The 14,714-nt window shown below is 49.9% G+C and overlaps 1 protein-coding gene across 38 annotated transcripts in view; it reads right to left on the bottom strand.

Moving 5' to 3' along the window:
- ANKS1B (ankyrin repeat and sterile alpha motif domain containing 1B) overlaps nucleotides 1-14,714 on the bottom strand; it is a 1,023,959-nt gene that overhangs the window by 29,447 nt on the left and 979,798 nt on the right. For 24 of the 38 annotated variants that reach the window (XR_011994929.1, XM_072724641.1, XM_072724640.1 and 21 more), the window contains 2 exons: nucleotides 8,439-8,450; nucleotides 7,480-7,566 (listed from right to left, as the gene is read on the bottom strand). Coding sequence is in view for 26 of the 38 variants with exons in the window: in XM_072724641.1 (XP_072580742.1) it covers nucleotides 7,480-7,566; nucleotides 8,439-8,450 (99 nt within the window). In the remaining 12 variants the exon portion in view is untranslated. Of the gene's footprint in view, nucleotides 1-7,479; nucleotides 7,587-8,438; nucleotides 8,451-14,714 lie in introns of all 38 variants that reach the window. The other 14 variants (XR_011994937.1, XR_011994938.1, XR_011994935.1 and 11 more) reach the window with 2 other exon arrangements.

The raw sequence follows: 14,714 nt of genomic DNA on the forward strand, positions 1-14,714 counted from the left end.
GTCCTGCCCCTGTTGCCTTGGAGCAAAGGCAGGTCTAGGAGGAAGAGGACAGGTGAGGCATCAAGGTGCTTTCTCCTGAAAACAGTTTCTTAAAGGATAGTTGACAATGTGTCCTTAGTTTCAAGGGTATAACACAGGGACTCAGCTTCTCTGTACGATTACAGAATGTGATTGCAGGGTCACAGACCATACTCCCTGTCTGGGCCTTTGCCTGGAAGCCAGTATCCACCCCTTCTCCCATTCTGCCCATCCTTCCATCCTCTTCCCTCTGAGAACCCTCAGTTTATTCTCTGTGTTTATAAGTCTGATTCTGCTTTTTGTTTATTCATTTATTTTTTTAAGCTCTACATGAGTGAAATCCTATGGTTTTTGTCTTTTTCGAACTGACTTGTTTCATTTAGCATCACACTCTCTAGGTCCATCCATGTTGTTGCAAATGACAAGATCTCATCCTTTTTTAAAGCTGAGTAATATTCTATTATATATATGTGTGTGTGTATATGTGTACAAACACACACACACACACACACACCTTCCTTATCCATCCATCTACTGACGGACCCTTGGGCTGCTCCCATGTCTTGGCTATTGTAAATAATGCTGCCATAAACATTGGGGGGGTGCATGTATCCCTTTGAATTAATGTTTTTGTTTTATTTGGCTAAATACTCAGCAGTGGAATTACTGGATCATAATGTGGTTCTATTTTTAATTTTTTTGAGGAGCCTCCGTAGCATTTTCCACAATAGCTACACCAGTTTGCATCCCCACCAACAGTGCAAGGTGTTCTCTCTGGAAGGTTCCAGCAGATGCTAAGGTGAAGAGGTGGTATCAGGGAGACAATCACCCTGCCTTATTCAGGTCTTGGATGCCCAGCTTGATGTCGGGCCCCATGGATGGCAGCACCTTACTAATTACACCCATGGTGCAGAATTTTACGTGGGTGCTGTCATCACCATTCTACAGGCGGGGAAAATGGCACTCAGTGTAAGTGCCTTATGCGGGGCAGGTGGCTGAGCTAGAACTCGAATGCCACGGAGCTCAGGCTCTTTCATACACCGCAGGGCCCCTCATCTCCACCTCACTCTTCCTGGTTTAACATAATTTTATTTTTTTCTCTAGCATTTCTTCATACCATCTCCCTGCCAGCCCCCTCATCCCAATGTGCCTCCAAGAGTAACTGGTGGGAGGTAAGTGAAGAAAGGTTTAAGTGCCTTTATCCCGAAGCACAAAATAACCAAGGAGCATTATGTTGGCTGCTGCAAAGCCTGCTAGAAAACTCTTTTGATACACAGATGTATTAAAAAGAAAAAAGATTCACATAATCATGCAATCCTTTTTTTATCTTATAAACACCCTATTTATGTTTTTTGCAGTTGTCACAGTTCTAAAACCCTCAATACTTTAGTTACGCTAATTACTTTTTAATTGCATGCTCTTAAATAACCTGTTGGCAATAAAATGTTCCACGTATACCCATCAAAGCCTAAAAATGCTTACAAAATGTCCTTCCCTGCCAGCACCCCCAGCAAGTACTGCATGTTCCTCACTCGAATGAGCTGTATGGTTGGGAAGCAATTACAGAATTAACACATAAAAGAAAATTAAATTAGGACATTCTTCACTGTGGCCCTGCATGTTGACATTACATGCAGCGTTCTGTCAGAAATAAGTCAATTTGAAATTTGAATCCCATAAACAAATAACATTCTGCTGCAAGATACTGTTCCAAAATAGAAGGTCACGATCCTCTTCTGGCATTCAGATAGCATTTCTTCAAGTAGAAAACTAAATTAGGAACTAGTGAGTCTTAAAATGAATTTAAGAATCTACAGTCTTCACGGGAGTGATGTTAGCGAGTGCCGAGAGCTTCCACCGTCATCCTGATCAGGGGCTGCCATTACCTCAGGGAGTGTGGACTTGGGGTCACCTGTCTCAGATCCACTGTCACCAGAAATAGAGTGTTGGCTCCAATTTTTTTAAACTAAATTGGCATTTTATGTTCTTGAGATCCTTTACTGCACACAGTAGAAGGGAAGATCAACTTCTTGAGAAGTTTTACAGTGAAAAATGCCCTGTGATTTTTATTGCACTGAATTCCCTGAATCTAGCCAATGCACAAGATGCCACTTCTCAAGGATTTTTGGTGGTGTGTGATGGCATCGTGGCCCTGGGTGAAACTGTAAAGTAGGTAGAGTATATCACTGGAGAGCTCTCTTTATCATGGACTGCATGCCTATGTCCTCCCCAAATTCCTATCTTGAGTTCTTAGGAATCCTGAAATCCTGAGCCGTGATGTGATATGGTATCTGGAGGGGGGCCTTTGGGAGGCAATAAGGTCCTGAGGATGGGGCCTTTATGATGGACTTGGTGCCCTTACAAGAGAAGAGAAACCTAGCTTGCACTCTCCGCCATGCGAACACAGAGCAGGAAGGTGCCATCCACGAGCCAGGGAGTGGGCTCTCCTCAGACCCTGAATCTGCTGGTGGCTTGACCTTGGACTTCCCAGCCTCCAGAACTGTGAGAAATAAATGCTTATTAAGCCACTCAGTCTGGTAATTTGTTATAGCAGCCCAAGTGGACGAAGACCTACTTTCTTGCTCTCCCCCAATTTCTTGTATGCCCCCACCTCTCTATTCCCCAGGAGCCCAGGGTCATTGCTGAGCTGTGCACTGAGGCCTGCCCTCCTCTGCACTGCTCCGTGTTCCCAAGCCGGCCTCCTGTCCCGCCACTGGAACTTTTATTCCTCTGCTGCCGTGTGGTCTAGAGGGAGGGCAGGCTAATGTATTCCATACTTGGTGAAAAATAACTGATGTTTAATCATCCTTACTGGCACTTTAAAAATACGCTGTTAAGTGAATCCATATGGATAGCAGATGCAGGGCGGTATTTTTGAACGGAATGTGCTGATCCATCCACGGGGCTGGAATGTGGCGACGCCCTGAGATCTCCGTTGAGACGCTGCCCTTACTCTGTCTACCTTCACACAACAGTGAGGCCAGCTCTCTGAGCGGAAGATGCGTCTCAGACCAAGGACACTACAGCTGGATCCTGGGTGGCTGGTTCCCTCCTTGGAGAAGATGCCAAGGGGGGACAGACACATCCTTTCCACCTCCTGCCACACCTCAGTTAGTGGCTCCTCCATAAATGAACGGTTGGATGTCCACCTGAGGTACAGGTGCTGCTTCTCATTTAAGATGGGCTCCTCTCCTGTTGCTCAGCCTCCGTGTCCAAGCATGTTCTAAGGAGACTAGAGCTTTTAAAAGGCTCAACAGGAGTGGGAAGGGGCTCCTGCCATCCCTTCTTTGGGATAGAAGGTTGGGCAGCTCAGTCTTCTGCATCACATGTTGAAAAGGTGCATGGCTGGTAGGTGTAGAATAGAAGCATCTGGTCCAGCCCATTAACAGAGAGGTTCTCAGGACGGTGTGTGATGCGGCAGTGGCGGGGCCTGGGAGTCGGCCTCTCCATTTCCCTCACTGCTGGCCTGACAGGCAGGGCTCTTCTCCTGAGTCTCCTCCTTGAGCTGGGCCTTCTCTGGCAGGATGCAACCTGCTTCAGAGACAGTACCTGAAATGGGCAGGAGCCCTGCCAAGGGCTGCCTGGAGGTGGCCCGTGGAGAGGCTGATACAGAGGAGAACGGCACACATGCTTAATGGGCTCTTCATTTGAGTCAAAGTTTTTAGGAGAAGAAGTATGTGCTATTTTTTTTTTTTTTTTTAAAAAGAGGGCACTTGTTTAAACAAATGTTCTGGATTATTTTGTGCTTAAAAGCGTAAGCCTGTGTGAAGTGGGCTTTCCAGAAGCAAAAACACACACACACACACCAAGGCCCAGGCCTGCGCTGTTCCGAATTTAGCTGGATGGGAGGGCCAAGGAGGGGGTCGGGGCGGGAAGGCAAAACGCAGCCCCCTGCCAGCCAAGAGCTGGATGCAGGGACTGTGTCACCTCCGGCAAGGCCCTGCTGGTCTGAAGACGGGTCTGTAACTGAACTCTCAGACACCTGTGGGCAGGAGGCCACGCTGGGCTTACCCCTGGCTGTGGATGGACAGGAAGCCCACGGGCCTTATCTTCCACATCTCCGGATGAGGTCTGTTCCAAGCTCCGTTTTTATTCCATGGCCATTTTCTGCTCTCCCTTCTTCAATCAGGATTAGAGGTTGTTCGTTTCCTAAGTGTCTAGGCTCCACATTGGCTAGTGCCCGTCTGGGCCCCGGCAGCTGAGTCACTTAGGGATTCAAGAACACTGAGCTCACCTGGATAATTCAGGATCATCTCCATGTTTTCAGGTCCTTACCTTATGTTAACTTTAACCTTGACTACAAGGGGTCCCAGGGTCAAGGGATTAGGGTGTGGCCACCCTATTCTATCAAAGGAACCGTCATTTAGGGATTCGAGGAAAGGAAAGACACCCCTTCCTGGAGGCTGACTGTCCTGTGGAATGGGGTCACGGGGGGAAGAGCAGTGCTGGAGCTCCCCGGTGCCCAGGCCATGCTGGATCAGGGTGCAGGGTGGGGGTCAGGCCCGGGTCCTTCCCCACGACCAGCCCCCAGAAGCCCCAGGCCTGCCTCTTCTGTGAGCACCTCCACCTCCACGGGCACCTCCACCCTTGCAGTGGAGCGGGGACCCCTGGGGTAGCAGCCGGCTGGTAGGGGTGGGGCGTGCCCAGAGCACCCAGTATGAATGTGGAGGTGCAACTTCAGGGGGGTGCCCTCTTCTAGACATGGTGGCCAGCACCTCAGTCGCACCCCACCCACGGGGTCCCCAAACATGCATCCCTTCCACCAGTGCTTCCCATGCCAGGCCCACTAAAACCAGGCCTCCCAGGGGACAAACTCCCTACACACAGTGAAAGCAGGGCTCCTGAGCTTACCCCGTGCCTCAACCCGGGATGAGCGTTGGCGGGGGGTGGGCTGGCCTCCGCCACAGGGCAGGTGTGCAGCTGGGGGCCAGGCCTCAGCACATGACCTGGGCACGGCCCCTCCACAGTGGCCACGTGAGCTTGTGGGATGAGGGGGGCTGCTGCTCAGCCTTCTGCGGCCTAAGCTCCCCAGCACGGCCGGGCACCCGGCATTCCTTCACCATTCCACCTCAGTCTCTCTGTTGGGTCTTCTCATACCCCCACCACCAGACTGTGGCCTGGAATCACCCACTCTGTCCCCACCCACAGACAGGGTGAGGACACCTGTCCCCTCAGTGTTGGGTCGGGGCCAATCAGCCACCTTGCAGGGCCCCGGGATGTCAAAGTCAGTGACGTCTCCAACCCCCCCCCCCTTCCCAGACAAGCACCAGGCACATGTGGCTATGGAAAGGTTGGCTTTGCCCACCACCAACGCAGGCACGTGGCCTCCGCCCTAGATTCTGAAACTACGTTCAGGACCACACTCCAGGAACCGGGAAGGTATGCTGGCCATCTTTAGTGCTTTCATTTGCACAGAATCATCTTGGGCGTGTTTCTCAGTGCTTCCGCTTCCGCAGAACAGTGACCGGTGAGCAGACTGGATAACTCATCCCACTACTGGCCACTGAAGCAGACGCGTATCTTCAAGGTATGGGGGGGGATCCAGAGGTACAGGCCTCGGAGTGGCTGTGAGCCGAATGCAACAGAACTGATGAGGCCCTCTCAGTCCTCTGATCGTGCACAGTGGATTAGAGAGAGTGCTATTAATACAGATGCATCCCGTCTCGCCACCAGCTTCACAGGATGACAGCCCTCAGACTGCGAATGTCTCAGGTCAAATGCCACTTGTTTAGAAATTGTCAGAGTCTGCTACTGTGAAGGTGGCTAACCTAAGGGAATATCGACCTCTTCTACTAGAAATATATTGCCACTCACAGTTTTCAAATGCAAATGGGAGAGGGTTGCTTCAGGTAAGGGGGAGAAAAAAAACCCCAATGCCAAAGCCTTTCTTGAAATTTAGCAACAGTGATGGCCATGATGTTGTCTATAAGAGTCCTATAAAGTCCTGAAACCTTCAAAATCAACTATCATTTCAGGAGAAAGGAAGTTTGTGCACCAGTAACTAGTTGCTTCCAACTCATAAAAAAGCAGACCAATCGGGATTTTTTTTTCTTTTTCCAATCGAGATTTTTTTCTGATGAGAATCTCCACAGTTGTAATCCCACAATAGTAACTATTGATGACATATTACAGGCTTGAAACTATCATTCCACACACGACACTCGACTGTACCTTGGACATCATCTGCCTACAGGATCATGCTGGGTTGTGAGCTTTCTGCTTCAGTTTCAGAACTGTTTCTAAAATTGGGAGGTTGTTCTCCTAAGTTGATCTGGGGAGCCTGGGCTTGTCTAACTGTTGATACAGCACTCTCCTTGGTTCTATCAAACAAATCAGGGGAACTCCAGATTGGTTGATTCAGATGCTCAGGGATATTCTAGCCACCCAAGAGTCCCTGCCCATGGAGCTCCCTGCTGGTGTCTTAAGTCCGGTTGCTCCTGGCCCTAAGTTACTATTGTTTAGTTCACCTGTTTCATGACTTTGAGTCCCATTCTCTAAAATGGAGTACAGGTGTGTGTGTGGGGGGGGTGTGAGTGGGTAGGGGGCCCAGAAAATAAATGGTATTCACCAGTGAGAATCACCTCATTTCCCCTCTTCCTACAATTTATCAGTTGGGAGGCTATAGGAATAAAACACGCATTCATGTGGGGGGTGCTGTGAGGAGGGACCGGTCAGGTTTGGCTGTTGATGGAGAGGGACAACGGTCACACCCAAGTATCCTAGTCTAGTGCAGACATGGTCATGTTCGCCAAAGAGGAACTCCGGAACACTTAGGTAAAACGCAGCCCTGTTGTTCACACTGGACCACAGCACCCATGACCTGTTCCCACCGTGAGCACAAAGTCACAGCAGAGTTACAGCAGGGCCTAGGCTTTTTCCCTGATTGTGCCTCTTAACAAAACGATACAGCTGAAGGCCTCTCTTCCATCTCAACAGCTGAGAATAGACCCAATTATAAAGATACAGAAGTCAGAGAATGTGTTCCTTGTGTCAGGTGCTGATTACACACATCCAAAGAAAGGATCTATACATCTCTAGAAAAATGGGAAGACAAATGCCCCAGGCCTTTGTTAGCCAGTAACATTTCCTCTGGCGGAGGAACAATGAGATTGCTGCATTTTCATTGTAAATGTGCCTTTTAAAAAATTATTCCTGTTGTAATGTTCTCTAATCCGAGGGGAAAATGCTGGATACTAAGTAGCCAAAGTCTATTAGAGAAGATGCCACAGAAAAAGCAAAATACATATAGGAATCCTAGATGAAGTCCTCCAGACCTCCAGGGGAAATGTGCCCTCCTGTATATATGTACGAGTGTGTGCACGTGTATGTGTCCACGGTTGTGTTCAGGGAGCAGAAAGGTGGGCGGGGGGGGGGAGCAGGAGGGGAACAAAAGGAATTTAGATCACACACTCAGGGGCCTATCGGGTATCTCTCTAAACCAAAGAGACATGCGGTACTCACCTTATTTGTTGCATCAATAAATTTGACTCCTTTATAAGAGACCGAGAGAATAATAGTGGGGACCTTCTTCATTTGCTCTGTAGACTTCTGAAATTAAAATTAGAAAGCTGTTAAGAGTGGTTTGTGTTGCATGGCAACTGAAGCACATTAATTTCTCCTCTTGAAAGGTAAAAATGAGCCCCCAACTTAAAAACAACACACACACACCAAACACATTGATTTAAATGTGTATCTCTCTTCTCTTGGGCTTAGCTACAGTTTGGTCCTCTAAAGTGTCTGTCTTGCACTTGGGGGTCTGAAAAGAGCTTGTTCTGCAGCCTCACATGGGTGAAGGATATGTCTTCTCCAGGACACCAAAGGGGGGGCATGAACAGCTCTGTCTCCCACTGCACTTTCAAGTAACCACCCTTTGACTGGCGTTAAGCCACATCAGAGTGAACTCCCAGGGTGAGGTTTGCAGTGACAAAATAGATGCTATCACTCCCCCTTTCTCCTAGCTACTCCTTTCTCATGGCACCATACTGGTCTGAATACGTAGCTGGAAATAGGGGTTTAAAAGACATCATTGTGAATTTTTCCAGAACCTGGCCAAATCCGTAAGAACAGATACGCTTAGGGCACCATTGCTGCAACCACACAGTGCGGGATACTACGGCCCTGCGACAACGAGGCCCTCCGGGGACACTCTGTTTTGAGCCACGGCAGGACCAGACAGTCCAGGTAACCTACTTTATCACCGAGAGCTGTTACACCTCCTTAGGCCAAAGCCTTAGGATGGACGTCTACACCGGCCTAACATGCCGAGACTCTGCAGCTTCTGCGGAGAGTTTCTCCACAATTTAGGATGGGCCTTTTCTGGGTGGCTTTATCATCTGTCACAGGTCACCAATGGTCTGGGGACTCCCATTTCCCACTCTGGGGCCTCCAGATAACCGCATTACACATTGAGAAGAACCTACCTGACAGTTAGCCTGATGGAGTTTCCAGATAAGACAGGGAGGAACAAAACAGGAGAGAAAATACACAAAAAGGTGAGGAAACCATTTCAATAAATCACCAACAGCATAAAGTCCTGAGAAAGGACTCGGAGAACGGGCTTCGCACGGGAACGCGTACGAGGAGGCAGCAAAACTGCTATGGCGGGAACTGCTGTGGGTTTTTAGAGACCCCGCCTCTCCCTCTTCCCGCCTCCTCCTCCCTGTTTGCTGCCCCCACGGCTTCCCCTTCCACGACCATGTTCTGCAAACACCTGCCTTACGGATATTAAAGTAACTGGGAGAGAACATTACCCAATCTTCTGTGGGTTTTTTTTCTGTTCTTATTTAAGTCCAATTTGCCAACATACCGACTTCCTGTTTTTTTAAACCCTAAAATGTGACCAGAATTAAAGAAGGCTTTTACTTGGATAGTGTGAATGAACCTCACTGAACTCATAATTACGTTGCACCTTTCACTTGAGCCATGGAAAAGGTGTTTCAGGTTCCACCCTGTTTTGCTACGTCTTTTGGAGAGCTAGACACCTGCTTCAAAGACAGGGCAAACGGGTAAGAGCGTGACTAGTCTTTATTGACTCTTTCATGCAGTATAGACAAAAGCAGCTCTTTTAAGTGCTTTTAGCTACTTTTAAAACTATCCCAACTTGCCAGTCTCCTTTTGACGGCCAAAAAGATTTGGATACTTTTATCCTTCCAATGCTTTATCCAAGCAACTATTTAAAAAACTGCAAGACAAATCAAAGGTAAAGCCAGGAGAGCCAACACGGCGGCGGCGGTGGCGGCAGCGGCGACGTGAAGGCAGCACCGGGGCCTGGGCCGGCCGCCGCACGTGGCCGCCGCACGTGGCCGCCGCACGTGGCCGCCGCACGTGGCCGCCGCACGTGGCCGCCGCACGTGGCCGCCGCACGTGGCCGCCGCACGTGCGTGAGGAGCCGTGCGTGAGGAGGCTGAGGAGCCTGAGGAGCCTGAGGAGCCGTGCAGAGGAGCCTCGCACCCCGCCGCGTGCTGCCCCTCGTCTCGCCGCGAACAGTTTCTGTCAGCCGGGCCGCCCGCACCACGAAACTAAGATGAAAACACCGACGCCTCGTTTAGCGTCAGGAAAACCCCAGAAAAGGAAGAAAGCAAAGCCGTTTGTGGTCCACTCAGCGGCTGCGAGGGTGCAACGGGCAGCTCCCCGGCTGAGAGAACGCGGGGCCCACCTCAGGCCTGTGGGCCGCCCGCGGCGCCGCGCCGAGAAGCTGGGACCCGCGCCGGGGCTCGGCGGGGACAGCGGCCGGGCTGTCGGGCTGTCGCTCCGTCCCGGGCCCCGCGGCCGGCGGGCTGGCCTCCAGGGACCGACGGGCCTTCAGGCGCCCGGAGGGCGGGGAGGCTGCTGCGCCAGAGGAGCAGCACGCGCTCGCCTGGAAACCGGGAGGAACGCGGCGGGAGGAGGCCGGCGGCGGGGTCTGGAAGTGGCGGCTCCGCGGCCCAGCTGCGGCGCCCAGACGTTTCCAAGCAGCGGGGCGGGCAGCGGAGGCCCGGGCTGGGGGGCGGGGAACGGGGTCAGGAGGGCAGGCGGGGGCAGGAGGGCAGGCCCGAGGCCGTCACAGCACGGGGCGCCTCGCCCCCAGAGGAAGCCTCCAGAGGCTCGGCCACGGGAGCAGCCGGCGCTGCGAGGGCCACCAAAGGGCCTCCGAACGGGCGCCCGGCGGGGGCGGCTACACGCAGCGGCTGCCACCTTCACCGGGGACGTTCCCGGCTGGAGCAACGCGACAACGTGTGCGCTGCTGGGACTGAGCATCTCGGGTCAAGGAGAGCAGGGAACGCGGGGCAACGACCGGGATGGAGGGGCCAGAGGCCTGGAAGGAAGGCATGGGGGTGATTTCTGTCCTGGGACAAGGATGCTACCATCTTCGCAGCATCTTCTGTGGCTGGCCCAGAATCCCCCCTCTCCTCAGCGGAGGCCTGGCCTGCAGGCTGTGCACAGACTGCTACAGGGGGAACCCGGGCCAGGGGCGAGGGGTGGGGGGTGGCGGGTGCACACATCCTGGCCCCGAGCCCCAACTCTGCGTCTCCCGCACTGCGGGCCTTGACGAGAAGATGAGGCCCCCAGCTGGGCCCAGCGGCACCTGGCCCGCCTTTAGCAAGGCTCCCCGGTGAGGCACCTATGATTCTGTGAGAGATGATGATCCAGCCCCTGCGGGGGTCCTCTGTTGGCCCTACTGGGACCAACCGAGCTGTCAAAGATGCCTTTTCATGTGTTACTTTAAGGAAAAGCTGAAAACGCAGAGGGAGACAGCGAATATGTAGAGGCACCCAGGCTGGACATCACGGTTCAGGTTACGAAGTGCTTGCTCTGGGGCGACATTGGTCTCCATGAGCTCACTGCAGGCCTTGCTGGGATTCTGGATGGTTACTACACCCCTATATGTTCATGTTAAGCATTCAAGCCTTATATACTTGGGTAAACAGAATTTTCTTCAGGAGAATGCTCGGGGCAAACCTTACATCATGATTCTCTTTTGTTTCTTGTTTTTTGTTTTCTTATGGCCACACTCTGTGGGATTTCTGAGGCTTCCCCAAGTCCTCCAATTCCCTCCCTCTTCGGTGCCAGCTTTACTGGAGAGACATTTGTAATGAGGACCCCGGGATACCTTAGCAGCTGAAAACTCCCAGGTAACACCCCCCCCAAATGAACTTAGCCTTTATAGCATCTTGCTCTCCTACTAAAGGCACTATAGTGATAGTCACTTGCATTTTGTTCACAATTTCCCCAAATAAAATCATCATCCTTTTATTATCCAAGAGAAATGATAGTTATATGGGAATGCTACATTTCTGAAACCTAAAATACAATGGCACTTTTGAATCTTAAATGCAAAGCCAGCCTCATGGTTAGCCCTTGGGTTTGTATTATCTACAAGTATTACACTGAATAGGGGTCGTACAGCCCTCCTAATCTACAGGTGGGCACCTGAGATACTGTTAACAGGTAAAGTAACTGGATACTTTTAGAATTTTTTTTTTTTAAAGAGGGATTTTTGAGTTCACCAAAGAAAGTAGTATTGTGTCTTATAAATCGTGAACTGTTTGGAATCTTTGTATCAAGGCAGAAATGGCCATTGATGCTTTTATTTTATCTGTATAACATGCCCTGAAAAGAAACAGTTTTTCATTTTCTAACACAGAATCAACAGTCCGAGAAGATCCTTTTGAGGCCGCAGGGATGCTCCCGTCTCAGAGCGTGACTTTCGTAAGTGTGAGTGAGAGCAAAGAGGTCTGTGACGGGGAGCACTTCAGTTGTGAGCTGTGATGTTGTATCTGAGTCTGGAGTGATGTTTACGTTCCTAATGAGAATCGTGGGCCCCAGAACCAGTAGAGAGAGCGAGCAGAGCAAGGCGGCCCATGGGGCGGATGCCACTGACCTTGCATTCCTACAACGCCCTGCTCATTTCCAGTGTATTTTAAACAGACCGGGGAGTGGTTTCTGGATGGTCTCCTGCCATCCAACTTAGAGTATAGTTTTAACCAATACGTGGCTATCTGGGAGTACTTTCTAGTTAGATATTCGGTGCTGAGTCATAACGATTAATTTTGCCACGTAATATTTTCTTTCAGTGCATTTCAAAGCTTCATTATTATATTCAGTTTCAGTAAGTAAATTAAAATGGGATCAAACAGTTATGTTTGGTAGCCCTGAGTAACTTACAAACCGTTTAAAAAATGCACAAAGCTAGGGGTATTGCATTTTGTATTCAGCGACACCAGTTATGCTACAGAGATTATAAGAGGTAGAGAGCAGACCACTGATCAGCCAATTGAAGTGCCCATTTACCCTTTGGAACTCAGTTTCAATGTCACTTTCTGCGAAAGCTTTGTGTGGCCTCCCAGCCTGGCAGGATGGCTAGCTTCTACTCCCTAGGCCCACCCTGGGCACCTCTGCTGTCCTCCCTTGGTGTTCACTGCCCTGGGTCTTGGGGTGGTTTGTTTCCCTCGCTATGCGGGGGATTCCTTGAGAACAGCTCACACGTTCCTTGATTTGTTTCTTGTCTCCCCCATAATGTCTAGCACATGGTCTTAGGGTGAACCCAACAACATGGCCATTTTTATGGGTCAAAAAAAAAACGCTATCAGCAATTTCATAGGGTTCAATCTAACAGCTGCTGAAGTCCATGGTTTTTAAGTAAATGAATTAATGTATGGTAACGAGCACAAAGCCAGCTTTGTAAGGAAGCACCACAGTAGTGGCTTCTCAATGCATGAAGAGCTCAGCAAACTTTTCAGAAAGTCCTGGTGCCCAGAGCCAGGCACAAAGGCCTTGGAAGAACTTGCAGAACCACAAAAGTGATTAGAGGTGTGCCAAGAGATTCCTATGGGACGAGGAAGCTTCACAGACCTTTGTGATTTGTCAGCCTCCAGGAGAGAAGGGCAAGGTGTTTGTTTTCGTAAGAGGAAACTGGTGTTCTAATGGCCAGCACCGAGATGAAAAGGAAACATTTCCCGAGGGAGCAGGAAGATTACGAGGGGCAGCCAGGAAGTTTCTCCCTCTAGACGTCTTTAAAAATAGTATAGACTCTCCTCTGTCACTAACGACTTAGGGGTAAGTCTCATTTGGCAGGGAAGGGAGGCTAAGTGACCTCTCAAGGGCTTTTCTAGTCATGAGAACTCAACAATGAGGGCAGGGTGAATACAGAGCCTGGCTCACAGCATGTGTCAAGAGCAGACAATGGGCAGGTGGCCATTCAGACAACTCCTCCAGCATGAGACACAGCCACTGTCCTGCCACGTGCAACTCCCACACCCTGGCCAGACATAGCCCAGCGTGGGGCAATGCCCTGCATCTCTACTGGTCTGACCCCGGCTGGTTTCCAGGCACCATGTTTCTTCTAGGGCAGCCTAGCTCTACAGCAGGCCTTGCAGAGGAATGTCCAGTGGACCAACGCAAACTTTTTTGGGCATTCGGAGCACATGGAAGACTTGGTATATAATAGATCGTTGGGCTCCACACCTAGAGTTTCTGATTCAGTAGGTGCCACGAACTCAATGCCTGCGATCTCTCAATCTTCTGATGTTGAATCCTAATGTCCCACATACTAGCGGGGGTGGGGGGCCTTTGGGAGGAGCTTGGCCATGAACATAGAGCTCTGGATGGGGCTAGTGTGCTCCTGAGAGGCCTCTTCTACCATGAGAGGGTACAGGGAAGACGACAGTCAATGAGTCAGGAAGAGGGCCCTCACCTGACACCAAATCTACCAGGGCCTTGACCTTGGGATTTCCCAGGCTTCAGAACCACTTAAAAATTTCTTCTGTAACATGATATTTTTATTACAGGAGCCTGGACACACTAAGATAGTGAGTCTGAGGCAGGGCCTAAGATTCTGCATTTATAACAAATTTCCAGATGCTGCTGCTGCTACCACAGCGTGAGAACTTCTGCCCTAAAAACACAGCTGATGTTTGACTGAAAGTCACAGTCAGAACTGTTCTCCACTGCTATGCACACCAACCCAGTTGTACTGCACTCTACGTTAATTCAGAGAGAAGTTAATTTATCGAAACACACTATCCTCTGCTTGATGAGTGATTTCCAAAAAACCCTCAGTTAACGCTTAGTTGCCGCTCTTGGTTTTCAAAGCAAACAACGAGAATTATTTAATCTTCCATATTTTCTCAGAAGCTTGTAAAGCATAAAAAACATTCTTCACATAAAGAGCTCAGGTCATAAAGACAGATTCTGGAGTCACCTCTTGAACAGATGTTAACAGGACAGAGATGATAAGCCCAGGGGTTGTGCTGAAGAGGTATGGTGTCTCATAAAGGTTCCCCAAGTTTCTTCCTCAACAAGGACTACATCCAAGATACTAAGTACATGCCCATGAGAGATGTGCCAAGCAAACAACACATCTTTGTGCACTTCTCTGGGAATGTAAACTGGAACGAGTTCTTTTTGGAAGGCAACTTGGCAATATTCACCCAGAGTTTCAAGATATGTATCCTTTTAACCTAGCCATTCTACATTTAGTGGCTCATTCTAAAAAAACAAAAAACCAAAAACAGAACCAACAAAACCAAAAACCAAACAAACAAACAAACAAAAAAAACAGGCCGGTTGCAAAAGATGTAGGTCTAGGGATGTCACCCACAGTATCGATTATAAGGTAGAAAGACTCTAAACGACTTAACGAGCAACAAGGGGAACTGGTTAAGTAAGTTTGGTTCAGTTTGGGATTGGAATATTGTTCAACCACTGCAAGTAATGCT

The sequence above is a fragment of the Vulpes vulpes genome, chromosome 10 (assembly GCF_048418805.1).
Source record: "Vulpes vulpes isolate BD-2025 chromosome 10, VulVul3, whole genome shotgun sequence".
NCBI classification, from domain to species: domain Eukaryota; kingdom Metazoa; phylum Chordata; class Mammalia; order Carnivora; family Canidae; genus Vulpes; species Vulpes vulpes.